Raw genomic sequence first — 17461 nt, 5'->3', positions numbered from 1 at the left:
CGAAATTTTAATAATTATTAGCAAAATGTAAGTTAAAAATTTGTTAGAAAAGTTTAAAATCATACATGCTAATGCTAGTTTATGATGTTAGGTATGACAAAATTGTTTATGATTTTCATGTTTATGTTGAAGATTAGGATAAAAATATCACAAAAATATAGGTATTGAAAATATGATTACAAACTCAAGAATACCTAAAACATACTTACGTACAAATCTTTAAAATAGCTATCTGGCTTATATGTAAACTATTTACTAGCTAAATACAGTTGTCTAGATAAACATCAGAGTTTCAATTACTATAATCAAGGTAAAAAAAAAGGATTATCTTTCTTAGAAGCAAAATAACTATTTTCTAAAGAAAAATATATCTTTCTTAACATATTTCTACTCTATACCGATTTGAGTACTTTGAATAATAAATGTTAGTATTACAACTGCAATAATAATGATAGAAAAATCATTGTTGAGTAACAGGCTTATGGGTGAGACCCACTGTAAATCATTAGGAAATTTGTTCGTAAAAAAAAAATATTAGCAAACAGATAACTTTGTTAAAGTACTAAGACTTTTCGGAAACTGCTTATCTTCGAAGTTTAAACAAAATCTATAACGAAAATGTTATATCCACATTAAAAGCAACATGTCTGATAAATAAACAAATCTATAATTAATATAAAATTCTATAATAAATAAATCTGCTTATTACTAATAATGAATTTAAAATAATGCATCATTATGTAAAAGTAAGAACATTTCAAACATTCTTTAAAATGTACAAATTAAATAAGACAGTATTGTGCAATGAGTGATGTAAAATCAAATTGAAAAAAGCACTTAATACTGTGTTAGATATAAAAACATCTATTAACTGTTTTATTAATCGAATTAAAATAGGTAATGGTCTAATTTGTTAAATTTACCGAATGGAAATAAGCGATTGAGAAAAAAAAATATCCGGATACATAATAAAAATATACTTTTACAACCAACAAAATTTTAAAAAAATTTAATGCTATTAAGGATTAAGACTTTAATGAAATGTTATCACACGAGCTAGATATAAATTTAGATAATATTAAACACATTTGAAATGTTCTTATCTTCCCTTTGTAACATTCATTGGTCCCCAAAACAATAAGTACAAAAAAATATATTCTGAGTGAATATAAATACTTCTCATATGGTAAAAGGAAAAGAACCATTTACTTACACTTTAAGTATTAATCAATAATTTTTTTTCAAAACAATATTTAAAAAGATCGATGGTGAATCAAAATTGATAATTTATTTAGAAGTAAAAACTACTCAAATTATGAAATAAATTTCTACACTTGAAAAATATATTTATTTTCTATAATTTTTGTCAATAAATATTTTTATATCACAATCCAAGTAATTTATGAATAAAACTTGTCACTACAACTACTTTTCAAGCCTTACATTTCTTAAAGAACAGTTTAACATATATCAGTACAGAAATTGAAAGACAACACGATTGTGGATATAAATATGTTACTTTCTAAAAACAGAACTTTATAGTTTAACTTTAAGTTATAGTAAACACATAAACTGTGTTTCACTATAATTAAGTCACTAAAAGCAAACAGAAAATCAAATCTAGACATTTTCAAATTCTTTTAAAATTAAGTGTAAAAAAAAAATATTCTAAAATATAATTTTCCCTTTTTAATTTGTTTTCCTTTAAAATTTATATTTTGATAATGCTTTTACTTTAGCATTAATAACAACAAAAGGAGAATAAGAGTTACATCAGAAACGACCTTATTTAAGCAAGATAATTTATACACAATATCACAAGTAAAATCAACATTTTGAAAACAATTATCACAGCTGAGTTTGTCTGAATATTTTTCAATGCAAACTATATTTATCTTTAAAGAGAGATATATTTATCTCTTACTACTTAAAATCTTATCTGGTGTTTAAGAATGAATTCCTAAAACTCAGTTTACAAAAGAATATCAAATAAATTTTAAAAAAAAGTTATAAATGAGCAAAGCATGAGTGGTAAAAAAAATTTTATGGAAAGTAATATGGATTACACGAATTAATGAAATTTAAAATGGAGGAACACACAAAATCAGCTTTACCCCAATTTTATTTTCTAATTAAAATATTATATAGGAATAGTCAATGAACAAAAGACTCATGGGAACGGACACTATCAGTATATGTGATTTATAACCAATTTCTTATAGGGAAAATAAATAATTAAAAAAAAGGTGTTCTTGGGACATCTGTTAAATTGTTTCTCTTTATTTTATAACTACAAACAAAAAATTATATTTTTGAGATTCATAAATTTTTTTCTTTTCACTGCAGGAAAATTCGGATGAAGAAGAATCGCCATATGCAACAGTAGTCAAAAGAAAACCAGAAGAAGATGAACTTGAAAATAAAACTGGCTAGGGATCAAAAAATTGATAGAAAATCAGCTTTGTACTTTTTCATATTTCCAAGCACATGTATATAGTGAGTCAGAAAATATCAATTGACTTTACTTAATTTTTGAATTCTGACAAGATATTCATATAAATATAAAATTTACCCACTTATTTATTGTAATTTTTGTATTAAAACACGTCTTATTTATGTAAAAGAGATAAATTTATTGCTTCCTGTAGATTGAAAACTGTTTTAAATTCGCTTTGTAGGTTAGCTATTTTTGGATGAAATTTTTTTTTTAGCTATAATACGTTTAGAAATTTTCGTGCCTTATGAAAAAAAATCTAAAAAATGACATAAATATTGTTACAAATATATTTTGAAGTTTTGTATGAAAATTTTATTTCATGTTTTATGAATAAATATTGTAAACTGTTTTGATTTTGTGTAATTTCTTTTGAAAATCAACAATCAGACTTTTTGATTAACATCACAGTTATATAGCACAGCATAAAAAGAAATTTCTTATTTATGTAAATTACTAAACAGCAACAACTCAGTTAACATACATTAGTTCTAGTAGATAAATGGTTACAAAATTGAAATGGTAAATTTTTATTATACACAAAATGTTGGAGATGAGATAATTTCACACGGAAATATCCAGTTAAGTTCAATTAATATTCTTCATTGGCAAAGTTACTTAAAATCAAGCAAATATTGACACATTGAATTTACAATTAAAGGCTTTAGTGGAAGAATGTGGAGAATATGAAGAAAAACTCAAATATCCACTCCAAAGAACATTAAGGGGTGGAAAGTACATAATATTAACTTATACTTCCTAGCTTAAAATGAAATATAAAAGATCTAAGAATACAGGGTGCTCTGAAATGGCTAAGCTTGGTTTACATTATAAGAATTCTTTTCAAAAAAGAAGTAACAAATGTAGCCATATCAAGAGTTGCAAATTAATATTTATGTGAGAAAAAACTTAGAACGATATTTTAATCTAATGAATCTCAATTGAGGAACACGGGACTAACAACATCAAAATCTGTTTCATTGCTGTTGAAAACATGAAGCTGTTATTAGATGCACTCATCAGTTTTATTTGGAAATCAAACAATTTATGACCTTATAATGATTTCAGTCTCACTTGCCTTAATAGTGATTTGGCAGATTTAAAGGGGTCTGCCTAAGTTTTTCTGAGAGGTACCTATTTTGTGAAAATTTAAACATAATTTGTGAAAGTTAAAAATTATATAAAAAAATCAACACAAAAATATGGATTTATCCTTTCTTACGGGATAAAAAAATAAAATTTTAAGAAAAAGTATTTTGTGAAACTATGGTTTTTCCTAAAGTTGAATTTGTGAAGGTACCGCTAAACGGTAGTAAATCTGACCTGGTCAGACCCCTGATAGCATTTTTGTTTCTTTTTCACTTAGACATTAATTTGCCGCTTTATTTGATTTTAATAAAAGATTTTTAAAATATGGAACAACCTGTATATTTAACTAAATTAAAATTTTCTGAATTTTTCTTACAATTATAGAACATACAAAATTTTACCCTTACTATATAGGGAGGGGAACAAAGTATACACATATTGTATTATCTATACTTCCTTTCTAAATAGTAATAAAAAAATTTCACAGCATTGCAAAGCTAGTTTACAAAATTTTAGCAATATAACATTAATTTTGAGGAACAACCTGCACATAGAAAGAATTTAAGGCAATTTTTAATGATTTACTTTCTGAAATCTTCATACATTTTAAGAGTTTTTCTTAACTTTACTACAAGTCATTTAGCACATTCTTTCACTAAAGTCTTACATTTTCAAGTCATTTGTTATAAGCATTAATGAATTTATTTATTATTAATTAATTAATATTATTTATGCCATTAACAACTATGTGTTACTTATATAAATACTATGCAAAGAAAGAAAATTTTGTACAACCAGAAAACAATAAGTATTAATTAAAAAAAAGATTTTGATTAGTTTATAAATATTTTAACAAATTAAATAGCAAAATCATACTCAATAAACGATTACAGGTTTTGGATTACGCTCTAAGTATTGTCTTCTGGCCAGTTCTAGAGCTTTGCTTACGCCTTCAACATCAAGTCTAGGATCCCTGGACTTCAAGTCTGGGCATCCAGAATCTTTACGAAGTGATATTGCCTGCAGAAATCATTGATAATCTGGTTAATAAGTAAATAAAATGACAAGAAAAACTATTTTAGAGAAAACAAGAGTACACCAAACACATGAAATATAATTAATTGAGAGAATCAATTTAGAAACTTTTTTATTTCTCATATCATTAGCTGTAAATGTTTCAAGTTCAAGTTCTATCTTCAAATAGTGGTTCCCAAATTCAAATCCAGGTACCCTTAACAAAATGGAAATTTTTAATTGCATTTCAGCCCCATAAGTGGTATATTTTAGGGGTTGTTAGATAATCAACACTCTTTATTTGTATTTTTAGAATCTTTGTAAAAAGTGAAGTAAATTTACATTAGAGATCCTTATTTAATATTTAAGTAAGAATAAAACAGAAAGTGTAACTGCTTTATTGGATTACTAGGTTGGCAAAGACACAAATGAAATGCCATTTTCATGCTCTTGAATATATGAGAGTGGTGTAAGACAAATAAGTCTGACTCTCACTGCATGTTAATTTTAATCCCAAAATTTAGACAAACAGTATTAATTTTAATAATCTTTGTCATTTGCAACAGCAACTGATAAAAATACAGCCTCTAAGAGGAATGGGAACACTCAGAGGTTTTGTATTTAGAATTCTCATTGAATAAATAATTCGTTCATATATATACATATACACACATATATAAATATTGATATTGCTAAGAAATAAAGATTAGAATAATTTTGCCTCAGTTCATGGCACCTACAAAAAAAAAAAAAAAATCCAATTTTTGTAAATCTAAATTTAAAACAATTTCTAATTTAAATCTAAGGATGGCAAAGGATCTAATAAAGAATAAATTCTACATGCAGAAAAAGTACTAAAATGTATGTTGTTGAAATTGAGAAAGCATTCAAATCACAAAGTTTACAAAACCAAATGCTCATGCCATTCATCATGCTAAAAAAAACTTTAAAAATAATTTTTAAGAAATTGCAATTGTTAAATAAATATATTAAAAAAAAAACATTTTGGCATCTAATATCATGAGTTGGTGTAGAGCACTAGAAAGTAACATGCCTTAAATAAGGGATGTATTGGGTCCAAATTTTTTTTTCTCCGGGTTTGGATACTCAATGAAACTTTTATTTTGTTACCTAGCTGCTTGTAGGTAAACAGTAACGTTTGGATTTATTACCCAGCCAGATATTACAACACAAAATACAAAATAAAAATCGTACATTTATATTACAAAAGAATATATAAATCATATAAATTTCTATCGAACAAATATTTTACAAGATTATTGCTTGAAGGAAATTTATTGCACACACATACACATATATTTATTTATGTGTATATAAACACATATAAATGCATAACATATATCTTTATGTATAGATATTTTGAATCAAATTTTATAAAAAAGCTTCTAAAAAAAATAAAGGAAAACTGTTTGATGTATAATGAATGAATAATGTAAAACTTTGCTATGGAGATACCTGCTAATAGTAAACTTTTCAATTAATTGATTTTCACTTGATTTACTTAAATTTATGATAGCACATATCAGTGTAGCTTTTGTTAAACATCAGATTTCTTAAAAACATTTTAATTAAATGAAGGTATTTTAATGAAAAATGTTTTAACTCAGGGTTTAATAGTTAATCCTCTGATTAATGATAAACTTAATTCAAAAGCAATGACATCCAGCTTAATACACTCTTTATTAATTTCAATACTCAGTGAAAAATAATATACCATTTTGAACAAAAGATTCATATAATGGTTTTACTGTCCTTAATGATGCAATTCTATTACCACAGCCTTATAAATTTTGATTCCCTAAAAATAAAGTAACTCTCAAATTAAGCAACAAACATGGGATAAATTTGGTTTCATTGAAACTTTGCCCTACACAGAGAATAAAACAACAAAAACCACTAATGATTAACCAGCCGGTAAGAAAATTTTTACCATACTGGATAAAAATGGAAACTATTGAGCTACCACACAAGAAACAAGCTCACTAGTTAAATTTTATAACAAAGTTACCAATGCCCAATATGATTTATGCATAATTCTTTTCAATGTAAATGTTAATCAACTTATAAAATGTTTCCAAATAAGTTTCTTTGTTGAGTTATGTAAAACAATTTCTTTTTCGTTTTGTTTTAAAAACACAAACTATCTTTAAAAAAACCATTTATGAATTTTTGTTAAAACTGTCTTGGTTTTCGGTTTACTAGGAAAAGTACTTTGGTTTACTAGGAAATTAGTCTATAATGGCATTTAAATCAGCAATAGAATTATATTAACCAATGTGTCTTTTGTGAGAATATATTTAAGTTCCATTGTTGTCTATTATACTTCGATAAATTAATAAGTCTAAAAACACCAATAAAAACATATTGCATCAAATTTAGTAGGAAAGTAATACATATATTTTTTTTCAGTTATCCTCAAATTTTATTCATCATAATTTTATTAACTTTATATAAATAACAATGTAATTCCCTATTTCTAACTTAATATTTATTTTAAGCAATCACATCAATTTAGATAAAATAGTTTTCAGCATTAGAATTTCTGAAATTGCATATTTTTCTCCTCGTTTTAGCAAACTTATTCTTTTGTACCATAGTTGTCCACTTTACCAAGAATTAAAATTTTGCACAGGACTAAAACATGTCGAGCCAGAACCAAATTATTCCAACTTGATTATTAAGAAACTGATACAATAAATGGATTTCAAAAACAACAATTATCTTTATTAATAGTTTTAAAGTCACTATAAATCTGGATATGGGTGCGCTGAACATAAATGAGCGTTATTTGGTAACAATTGGCTAGATCGGAGTATAGGGACTAAAAACCGGTTGTGGGTACCCGAAGACGAAATTCCTTTGCTGTTATAACCGGATAAAGAAAAACAGGGTAATTGTGGGATACATCTCTACTTTAAATGCGATTATGAACTGTAACTGTTGACTGTCCATTTTTAAGAGTTAAATATTAAAGGAAATTCTTTTTCCATAAATAAGAAAATAATTTTCTTGATAAAAAATTTTAACGATATCTAAAAAGATAAAACAAGCTCAAATGTTTTTGTTTTCATTGATAATAAACAAGACGAATAATATGAGCCATTTTCATGTGATTCAAAATTTTATATTTTAAATAATAAAAAAATGCATAAAAATTCCATAAAAAATTTAAAGTATACATTTTCCCCCCTGAAACGATAAGTTTTTTGACTATTTAAATATAAATGTCTAAATTCATATTAAAAAGTGAAATAAAGAGGTAACATACTTTGTCCATAATAGTATCAAGATACTCTGAACGTTTCTCATGGCTTGGATGCGTGGATAAAAACTCTATTTGTTGATTATCCCCAAAAGTCTTTTTTAAGATGGCCATCTTACTCCAAAAAGCACTACATTCCCGAACATCAAAGCAAGCCTACAATGTTAAAAAAATGTAAATAAAATATTCTATTTATAACACAAAGCAAATTAAAGTTTCACTATTTGTTAATTTAAAAATAAACAAGGTGCAAAAATTTACCAATTAAAAAAATAAATAGCTTATTCATTTATTTTACCTACAATGTATATATTTCTGTATTATTTTAAAGGTTCAAAATATTCAAGAATCGGCACACTTAATTTAACACTACTGGTATCCGTTAAAAACTTTTAAAAATCATCTAATACATATTGTTAATAACATGAATGGAAGTTTATCCTATGAGATAACAAAAATTTAATGTAGACACTGTATAAGAAAATGAGTAAAAATGAGCAGAGGGAGAAAAATTTTAATTTTCTTTTTAAAAAAAGCACGGTCTTTTATAAATATATATATAGATATATTGTCCTAAACAAAAATTGTGATAGTTTTATAATGTTACATAATAAATATAAAATCAATCCGTGTTATTAATTTATTCCAGTGAGTGAATGGATATTTGGAGCAGTAGTTTCACATTTTTGGAATAGTTTTAAACATCAGCTCTTTTATTTAGAATAATAACTTAGAATAATAACTTAGAATAATAACTTTAATCTGATTGGAACAATTAATAAAAAAAAAATTTAGCATCATATTAATATACATGTGCTTAGTAAAAAATCAACTCAAATTATCATTTAACCCTGGAAATAAAAAAAAAAGTTTTACAAAATTAATGAAAAAAACTTTTTTTTTTACCAATGTTGGATTTACAAGTGGTTTAGAGCAAAGTTAGAAAAATTACAGGGATCCCAAACAATTAAAAAAAAAAAAATTCTAGGATTTCTCAATGGCTTTCAAGGACTAAAGATCAGATTTTTCCTACTCAGTATGCTAAAATACATGTTAAATAGATTTTATTACATTGAAGCATATATTAGTGCATCGGTTGTTTAATAGTTGTGGCATTTATTTAATATGTGCTGCCCGCAGCTACAAATTCAAATGGTTTGATAGTTACTTTGCGGTTGAAATCAATTTAAAGATTAACAAAAAATTTCCAATTGACATTAGCACACTACCAAACTTTTATTTAAAAATATCCTATTTCAAATTTCAGCAATTTAAAGACAAAAAATACATAGTTTAAATCATAATGCTATTGTATGCGTAGGAGTATGAAATAAGCTTTTTAACTTATAGGTGATGGCATTTGCTACTCTAATAAATATCCGCATAGTTTTTTTTTCTAAGAATCATAAAAATTTTAAAGTTGCATATTTAACTAAATAGTCACCAGTAGAATGAATTAATATTAACTTGAGAAAAAGCAAGGGAAAAAAAACAATAAAGGATATAATTTTTATTTTCAGAAAGTAGTTGATTTAATGAAAATTGGCAAACATTTTTTTAATCTCCTATATAGCATCCCATAGCATTTAAGTATAAAGCATGCATCCATGAAAGCAACTAAAAGAATAATTATATGTACATATTTCATTTCAAAGGATTGTTGGCAAAACAGTGACACACAGATCATGACTATTTCAGGCATATGGAAAAATGCAATTTAGCTGATTTTAATGAAAAAATTTTCTAAAACTATATAATTCATTAACAGCTATATTAGCCTGAATTAATATTTGAAATATACTATTTTCTTATCATGGAGTGATCTTTAAAGTGATATTGATAATATTCATCATAAATATCACTTTAAAGGGCAGTATTTCACCATTGCTAAAAAAATATGCTAAAAAAATATTGCTAAAAAATGCTTTAAAATTTCATAACAAATAGTTTAGTAACAAATAGCTCCTTCCTTGTGCATGGGAGATACATTTTTTAAAAAAACTTTGCCTGCTAATGTCATGAAGTAAATATTTAAAACAATTATAAATTCACAATATTTTCCAATTTTCAAATAAAAAAATGTAGGAAAAAAGGTAGCATTGTATAAATGACAAGTATAATATTAAAATATAAATGCATTTTGTATTTAAATAAAAATTTATTTAAGAAGGCACACATTTTTATTTTTAAAATACAATTTAAATATCTTTAGAACTAGGTTACTATTTATGACACTCAACATTCCATGATATGAAAAATCATCATAAAATTTTAATGCAAAAAAATATATTAACAAAATATAATTATAATGTTCTTGCTTATTGAAATTTAAATTTTACATTTTTAAAAAGTTCAGATTGTCAAAGCTAATGTGGAGGCATTAAATTTTTTATTTTATTTTTGAACATAACACATTTGACTCTAACTTAAACAGATTCTTCATTGAAAAATTGTAATTCAAGAATAATATGCAAAAATCTTAGTCATGGGCATAGAAAATAGACATTTATACCCTACAAATTTCCATTAAAAAAAAGAGCATTCTGAAAATAATACCATGATGATAACATAATAAATACATAACTTAAACTAATCAAAGACAGAAAGAGAAAAAGTTGAGATTTAATAATAAGCAGAGAGGAGTATTATTATTACTGACAAAGAAATATTAGTAAGTATTATTATTAGTTATTAAAGTATATTATTAGTAAGAGTAGATTTAAATCTTAGTTAACAATTCATTAATTGTTTTTTTAAATATCTTCGATATATAATATTATTAAAGAAACATTTTATTATTTGCCCCGTCTGAAATATACCAACTTTTGCAGCAAGCTGTAATCCAACAGTGTCAGCTTCGGTTTCGATTTTTCTGTTGTAAGGAAGCTGTAATAAAATCTGAAACAAAATAAACAAATTAAATTTAATCGATGCAAAAATAAAAGAATAATAACAGACCATTCAAAATTTGAAATAATTTTCTAAAATAATGGGAAAAGCAATAGAGCAATGGACATACTTACCTCAAGTGATTTCTGATACACCCAATGAGTAAGGAAAGAAATTATGTCACTTGGTAGCACAGCCCAAATAGCAGCGATGATAAAAATAGAAACCATGTCTAACAGATGAGTAAAGCTAATATTTTCGGCCTATAAAGACATGCAAAATAATAATGCAATAATTAAATACTTCTTTTTTAAGTATATCAATGTTAATTCATTAAAAATAAACATTAAAAGTCATTAATTCAAAGAAGAATTCTTACAAAGTGAAAAGCAGGCATTTGCAAGAACATTAAAAAGTAAGGAAAACTATAAACACAAAATGCCAGGACACTATACAGAAATGTGAAAATGTGTAGCATCAACAATATTTGCAATGAAGAATTTTGAATCAACCGAAGTTTAAACTTACTTACAAATGGCAGATTGAGCAAAACATCATGCAATTCTACTTCATACTATGCTGCAATTTGATGCAAATCTGCTAAATAAATGTGTAATTATAAAAAAAGTTAGGGTGAACCATACCTCCTATACTTCTATTTAACAAAGACTAACAAGAGTCAATGAGAAATAAATCTTTTTAAAACTTGTTTAAGAAAGCAATTAATCAGCTTTATGGGATTACAGAAATATTTGTATTCATTTTAAAGCACACGTCTTTCACTTAATCAGTTAGATCAGGGGTTTCCAACTTACATGAGGCCGGGGGCGGCAATTAAAAATACCAGTCAAATGGCAGGCCGCAACTTCAGCAAAATTTTATATAGGACACTTTTATGTTTGGAGGAACATTAAATATTACTATCAGATTTTTATCAAGTATTGGCAGATATTTAACAAAAGTATTGAATTACAAATTAAAATAAGAAGTAGATTTTTAAAAATATTTAAAAGCATATTAAAAAACTCTGGCTACAATAACTTTAATGTGCACCTATGTATTTAACAATTAATGTGCAACATACATCAAATTGCTAAGATATAAAACTTAAAAGTATTTAAAACCCATACAGATTTTCTGTTAAAATTGACAGCAAAAAATTACAACTAATATATTTTGACTAGCTGGCCACAAAAAAAGGCTTCGCGGGCCGGAAGAGGTCCGCGGGCTGCCAGTTGGTAACCACTGAGTTAGATGAAACCAGAATGAGCCCTAAATCAGCACTTATGATTTATAATATACAATCCTACAAGAGTTTTTTTTCACTTAACTTACTTGGAACACTGGGAAAATATTTAATACCGGTTAAAAGAAATTTGAATATTTTATACAAACGATAGAATTAAGAAATGAACTTCCAAAAGTGGAAATACTGTGAATTAAAATAGCTGAAGAAGCAGATGCACAATGATATGCAGAATTATGGCTTTGATGTATTCAAACAAATCATTTTAGAAAAAAACTATCAAATGTTAGAAATAATAAAGCTAAAAAAAAAAAAAAAATAGTGTCAAAGAAATAAAAAAGAGAAAGAATATTTTAAAATCTCTTGTTATAAGTGTAAACATATTGTATTGGTCACCAAATAGCGCAATATGGTTATTAGAAAAAAAGCCTTTTTGACAAAACAAAATGACTGTGGACAACAAAAACTTACATGACTGAACCAATAACTTATATACTCACTACATCAAAAGATAAAATGTGAAACTTGTATAATGGCAGTGTATCCACTCATTATTTGTGTAATAACTCAAAAATTTCTGAATCTCTGAGACACCAAAATAAGAAGTACAAGACTTATCAATAATGGAACAACAAAAGAACTAGGAAGTGGAAAAGCTCTAATTAAAACTGAAATTAAACTCCAAATAACTAAATGAGCTATAATATTCAGATTTAAGAAACACAAAAAATATATCCATTATCAAGAATGCGAGAGCTTATCAATTGCTGAAAATTGGTGGAATCTTGCACATAAATTAAGTTTTAAAAAAGCTAAAATTATTCCCGCCCATCACATCAGCTCATCTTGATACCTTCGAAACTTGTTTTCTTCTTATGAATGCTGATTCTTTTAATGATATTAGTTCCTCACTACATCTCCATAGTGCATGGAAATGAATTTTACTCTTTTTTGGCTTTTTCAGACACTGAGTTTTTTCTTGTTTTGTTTTTCATCTTTTTTCTTTCTCAACTGCTATAGTCTCTAGTTTTGTTTCTCACCTTTCTTTTTTCAACGGTAACTTTACATTTTATAATTCAAACTACCTATGTTTCTTCTCCTTCATGTCTCGTTCAAAAATAGGAGTCAATTTTTGAACGTTTGAGACATGTTGACTGCTATTTTTAATTTGTCTATTTTTGAAGCGAATTAAATTTTGAAGCAAGTAATATCTTACCGGTTCAGTTTCTTAGGATTATTTATTTAACTAACATGCTCATTTATTTTTTAAAAAAAAATAAATAAGTAAAGTAAAACTATAAGAAAAGATAATCTAAATTTTCCTTAAAAGTTTTTTTTTTTATGCCATAGCAAGATAATATCCTGCATCTACTTTAAGATCCCAAAATATACTTGCAAAGTAATCTTCTTTAAGATGCCAAAATATATAAATACAAAGAAAACAGGAAAAAAATATAAAAATTAAAAAAATAAGAAAATAAATAAAAAATAAGAAAATAAATAAAAAGCCGGAAAATAAAATAAGGGAAAGATATAATCCTGTCATCAGCTTGCACAATTATAGTTGCAAAAAAAAGAGCGCTTTCTAATATTGTATCCATATATACATATATATATTTTAAAAAATTTTAAATAATTTTTTTAAATACATTTTTTTATGAGCAGTACACTAGTCTATAAACAAGATAATATTGCGCTTTTGCAAACACATTTATCAACCAAACCTTCGTAAATTATCAGTGAATAGGACTTTGGTTATAAACGATTTTTTGTTCGCTTTGTAGGCAGTTGTAAAAGTTTTAACATTTTTGAAACAGCAAAGATTTTTAGAGTAACTGATAACAAGGAAGGTTAGTTTTTCACTTCCATCAGAGTTGCAACATAGAAGAATGGTAAACCTTTCCAGGGACAATTTTTCTCCATGACATTGCTCTCCTTTTACGGTGTATGTCTTATCTAGAAGGAGATTAATTTCGTATTAATGTTGGCAAAGTCTTACTTTTCTACTCTTCAATAGTTGTTTTATCCACACTTGCCGATTCACCACATATAGTACAATAAGCCAAATTATTCCTATTCTTAAACCTGTCAAGCCAGCCATTTGATGCAGTAAAAGCTTGCAAATTCAGATGGAATGCAATTTCCAGGTCCTTTTCTTTCAAAATTGATCTGTTAATTTGTTGATTCATAGAATGTGCTTGTTCAAATCATTCCAGCAAAATCATTTCCAGTTCTGCATAAGGGGTAGATTTCACTTTCTTAAAGTCTGCAGTTTTGTTTCTATGACATCTTGCTAACGAAGCATTGTTTTGAGAGATGTTACCAGTCTTAAAGATGAGGTCAATTCATTTTTGGTGCCAACAAATTGTCTAGATTTTTCAATAATGTTTGCTTTTTCAGTCAGGATAAAGCCTTTTCCTTCGTAGCCATTTTTCAGTACGATTTCTTATTAAATGAGAAGCAATAAAGGGCAGATTTTAACCATGTCAGCTTTAAGTTCCCAATGACATCAAATTGACCATCTTCCATTGTTAAACAGACATTGGTAAGAAAATAGAATAGATTTTTTTTTACTGGTCATCAACAGACTGAGAACTTGTAGGGGAACGTGGTGGAGTAACATACACGTATAATGGCTACCACCTCAATATGTGATGATGCACTTAACACTTGAAAGATAAATACCACTTTAACAAAAGCGATGTGATCTTCTTCACTTGTCTGCATTGAAGGGGAGAAGTTCTTTTGTTATCACCCTCCACAGTAGAAAAATAAGGAAAACATGGCATGTATCCGTAGTTGGGACGTAAAAAGATAACCAAGCAGGTTGGTATTTTCAGGTAGTAGGAAAGGTAAGGAAGGCACTCTTAATACAGGACTTATTATACATTATTATCATAGGAACTAAAATGGGACTAGGCTGAAATGACACTAAAAGTAGGTTTTTTTTAATTCATGAGCGGGGGGAGCGGTTAATCTGAGTTCTACTGTGTATATATATGTTATATATACACTATATATTATATACATATACACATAATAAACACAAAAAGGAAAAGAGAGAATAATGAAGAAAATTAAGAAATATAATAAGTTTTTTTTCAATTGTGCGTAAGCTTGCAAGTACATATAACTCATAAAATAAGTCAAAACTATAGAGAAAACAAGGAAAAATATATAAAGATTTCCCAAAGGAGAAAAAAAAAATTATTAAATCTTTTTAAAAAATATTCACAAATTAAAAAAAAAGTAAAATGAAAAAAAATTGGAAAATAAATAAAATTAGGAAACGATATAATCTTGTCGTCAGCGCACACGATTATAACTGAAAAAAAATAGTGCTTTCTAATATTGTATTACAGCCAAAGCAAAATATATCAATACAATATATTATTAATATATCAATACAATATTAGAAAGAGCTATTTTTGTTTTTAATAATCCTGTGAGTTGGTAAGATTACATCATTTCCTAATTTTATTTCATTTTCCAATTTTTTAAAATTATTTTTATTAAAATTTGTTAAAATTTTTAAAAATATATTTTAAAAATTTTTTTCTTCTCCTTCACGAAATCTTTACGATATACACACATAGAGATTGGTCTTTGGTATATTGAGGTAAAATTAAGAGAATATAAATATGATTAAAACAAAAAACTTTGTTAAAAAATTAAATATGAGAAGGGTTTTAAAGTGTCTGTTCAGAGTTTGTGCTGGTTGCATTGCTGTTGTGTATTCCCCCCCCCCCACACACAAAGATATATATAGTTGGCATAATTTGCAAAAAATAAAAAATTAAATCATACACGCTGAATAACGTGAGATCTAATGTCATTTGAAAAGTTATAGCACAACAAGTACTAACGTTATTTTGTTAATTGAAACTTACTAACATAGCAATAAATATAACTCAAAATAAATTTAATAAGTAATAATNCAAAAATAAAAGAATAATAACAGACCATTCAAAATTTGAAATAATTTTCTAAAATAATGGGAAAAGCAATAGAGCAATGGACATACTTACCTCAAGTGATTTCTGATACACCCAATGAGTAAGGAAAGAAATTATGTCACTTGGTAGTACAGCCCAAATAGCAGCGATGATAAAAATAGAAACCATGTCTAACAGATGAGTAAAGCTAATATTTTCGGCCTATAAAGAATGTAATAATTAAATACTTTTATAAGTATATCAATGTTAATTCATAAAAAATAAACATTAAAAGCCATTAATTCAAAGAAGAATTCTTACAAAGTGAAAAGAATTTGCAAGAACATTAAAAAGTAAGGGAAACCATAGGAAACACAAAATGCCAGGACACTATACAGAAATGAGAAAATGTATAGCATTAACAAAATTTGCAATGAAGAATTTTCAATCAACCTAAGTTTAAGCTTACTTACAAATGGCAGATTGAGCAAAACATCATGCAATTCTACTTCACACTATGCTGCAATTTGATATTAATCTACCAAATAAATGTGTAATTATAAAATAAGTTAGGGTGAACCATACCTCCTATACTTCTATTCAACAAAGACTAACAAGAGTAAATGATAAATAAATCCTTTTGAAACTAGTTTAAGAAAGCAATTAATCAGCTTTCTGGGATTACAGAAATACTTGTATTCACTTTACAGCACACGTCTTTCACTTAATAAGTTAGATGAAACCAGAATGAGCCCAGCACATATGATTTATAATAGATAATCCTACAAGAGTTTTTTTTTCTCACTTAACTTACTTGGAATACTGGGAAAATTTTTAATACTGGTTAAAAGAAATTTGAATATTTTATACGTACGATGGAATTAAGAAATGAACTTCCAAAACTGGGAATACTATGAATTAAAATAGCTGAAGAAGCAGATACACAGTGAGAGGATAAAATGCAGAATTATGGCTTTGATATATTCAAAGAAAATCATTTTAGAAAAAAACTATCAAATGTTAGAAATAAAGCTAAAAAAAATTTAGTGTCAAAGAAATAAAAAAGAGAAAGAATATTTTAAAATCTTTTGTTATAAGTGTAAACATATTGGTCACCAAATAGCGTAATATGGTTATTAGAAAAAAAAGCCTTTTTGACAAAACAAAATGACTGTGGACAACAAAAACTTATATGACTGAAGCAATAACTTATATACTCACTACATCAAAAGATAAAATGTGAAACTTGTATAATGGCAGTGTATCCACTCATTATTTGTGTAATAACTCAAAAATCTCTGAGACACCAAAATAAGAAGTACAAGACTTACCAATAATGGAACAACAAAAGAACTAGGAAGTAGAAAAACTCCAATTAAAACTGAAATTAAACTCCAAATTACAGACAGTTATCGACAAATTATTGAAATGAATTTTAAAGCACGTCTAGTTTCTCTGACTTCATTGGAACAGACAGTTATCGACAAATTATTGAAATGAATTTTAAAGCA

At 26.4% G+C, this 17461-nt stretch overlaps 2 protein-coding genes across 3 annotated transcripts in view; one reads left to right on the top strand and one right to left on the bottom strand.

The window, feature by feature from the left end:
• Window positions 1-2850, top strand: part of LOC107437589 (disabled homolog 2) — a 118314-nt gene extending 115464 nt beyond the window's left edge. Inside the window, exon 11 of the mRNA XM_071183826.1 lies at window positions 2347-2850. The gene's annotated coding sequence lies outside the window, so the exon portion shown is untranslated. The remainder of the gene's footprint in view (window positions 1-2346) is intronic.
• LOC107437590 (metalloendopeptidase OMA1, mitochondrial) overlaps window positions 1-17461 on the bottom strand; it is a 33169-nt gene that overhangs the window by 5124 nt on the left and 10584 nt on the right. The window contains exons 6-10 of one of the 2 annotated variants that reach the window (XR_006225566.2): window positions 10904-11032; window positions 10704-10778; window positions 7887-8036; window positions 4460-4603; window positions 210-299 (exon numbers count right to left, since the gene is read on the bottom strand). Coding sequence is in view for 1 of the 2 variants with exons in the window: in XM_043045867.2 (XP_042901801.1) it covers window positions 4460-4603; window positions 7887-8036; window positions 10704-10778; window positions 10904-11032 (498 nt within the window). In the remaining variant the exon portion in view is untranslated. The remainder of the gene's footprint in view (window positions 1-209; window positions 300-4459; window positions 4604-7886; window positions 8037-10703; window positions 10779-10903; window positions 11033-17461) is intronic. The other variant, XM_043045867.2, reaches the window with a different exon arrangement.

The sequence above is a fragment of the Parasteatoda tepidariorum genome, chromosome 7 (assembly GCF_043381705.1).
Source record: "Parasteatoda tepidariorum isolate YZ-2023 chromosome 7, CAS_Ptep_4.0, whole genome shotgun sequence".
Classification (NCBI taxonomy): domain Eukaryota; kingdom Metazoa; phylum Arthropoda; class Arachnida; order Araneae; family Theridiidae; genus Parasteatoda; species Parasteatoda tepidariorum.
Note: the sequence above shows the minus strand (reverse complement) of the source record. Positions and strands in the feature narration are given on the sequence as shown.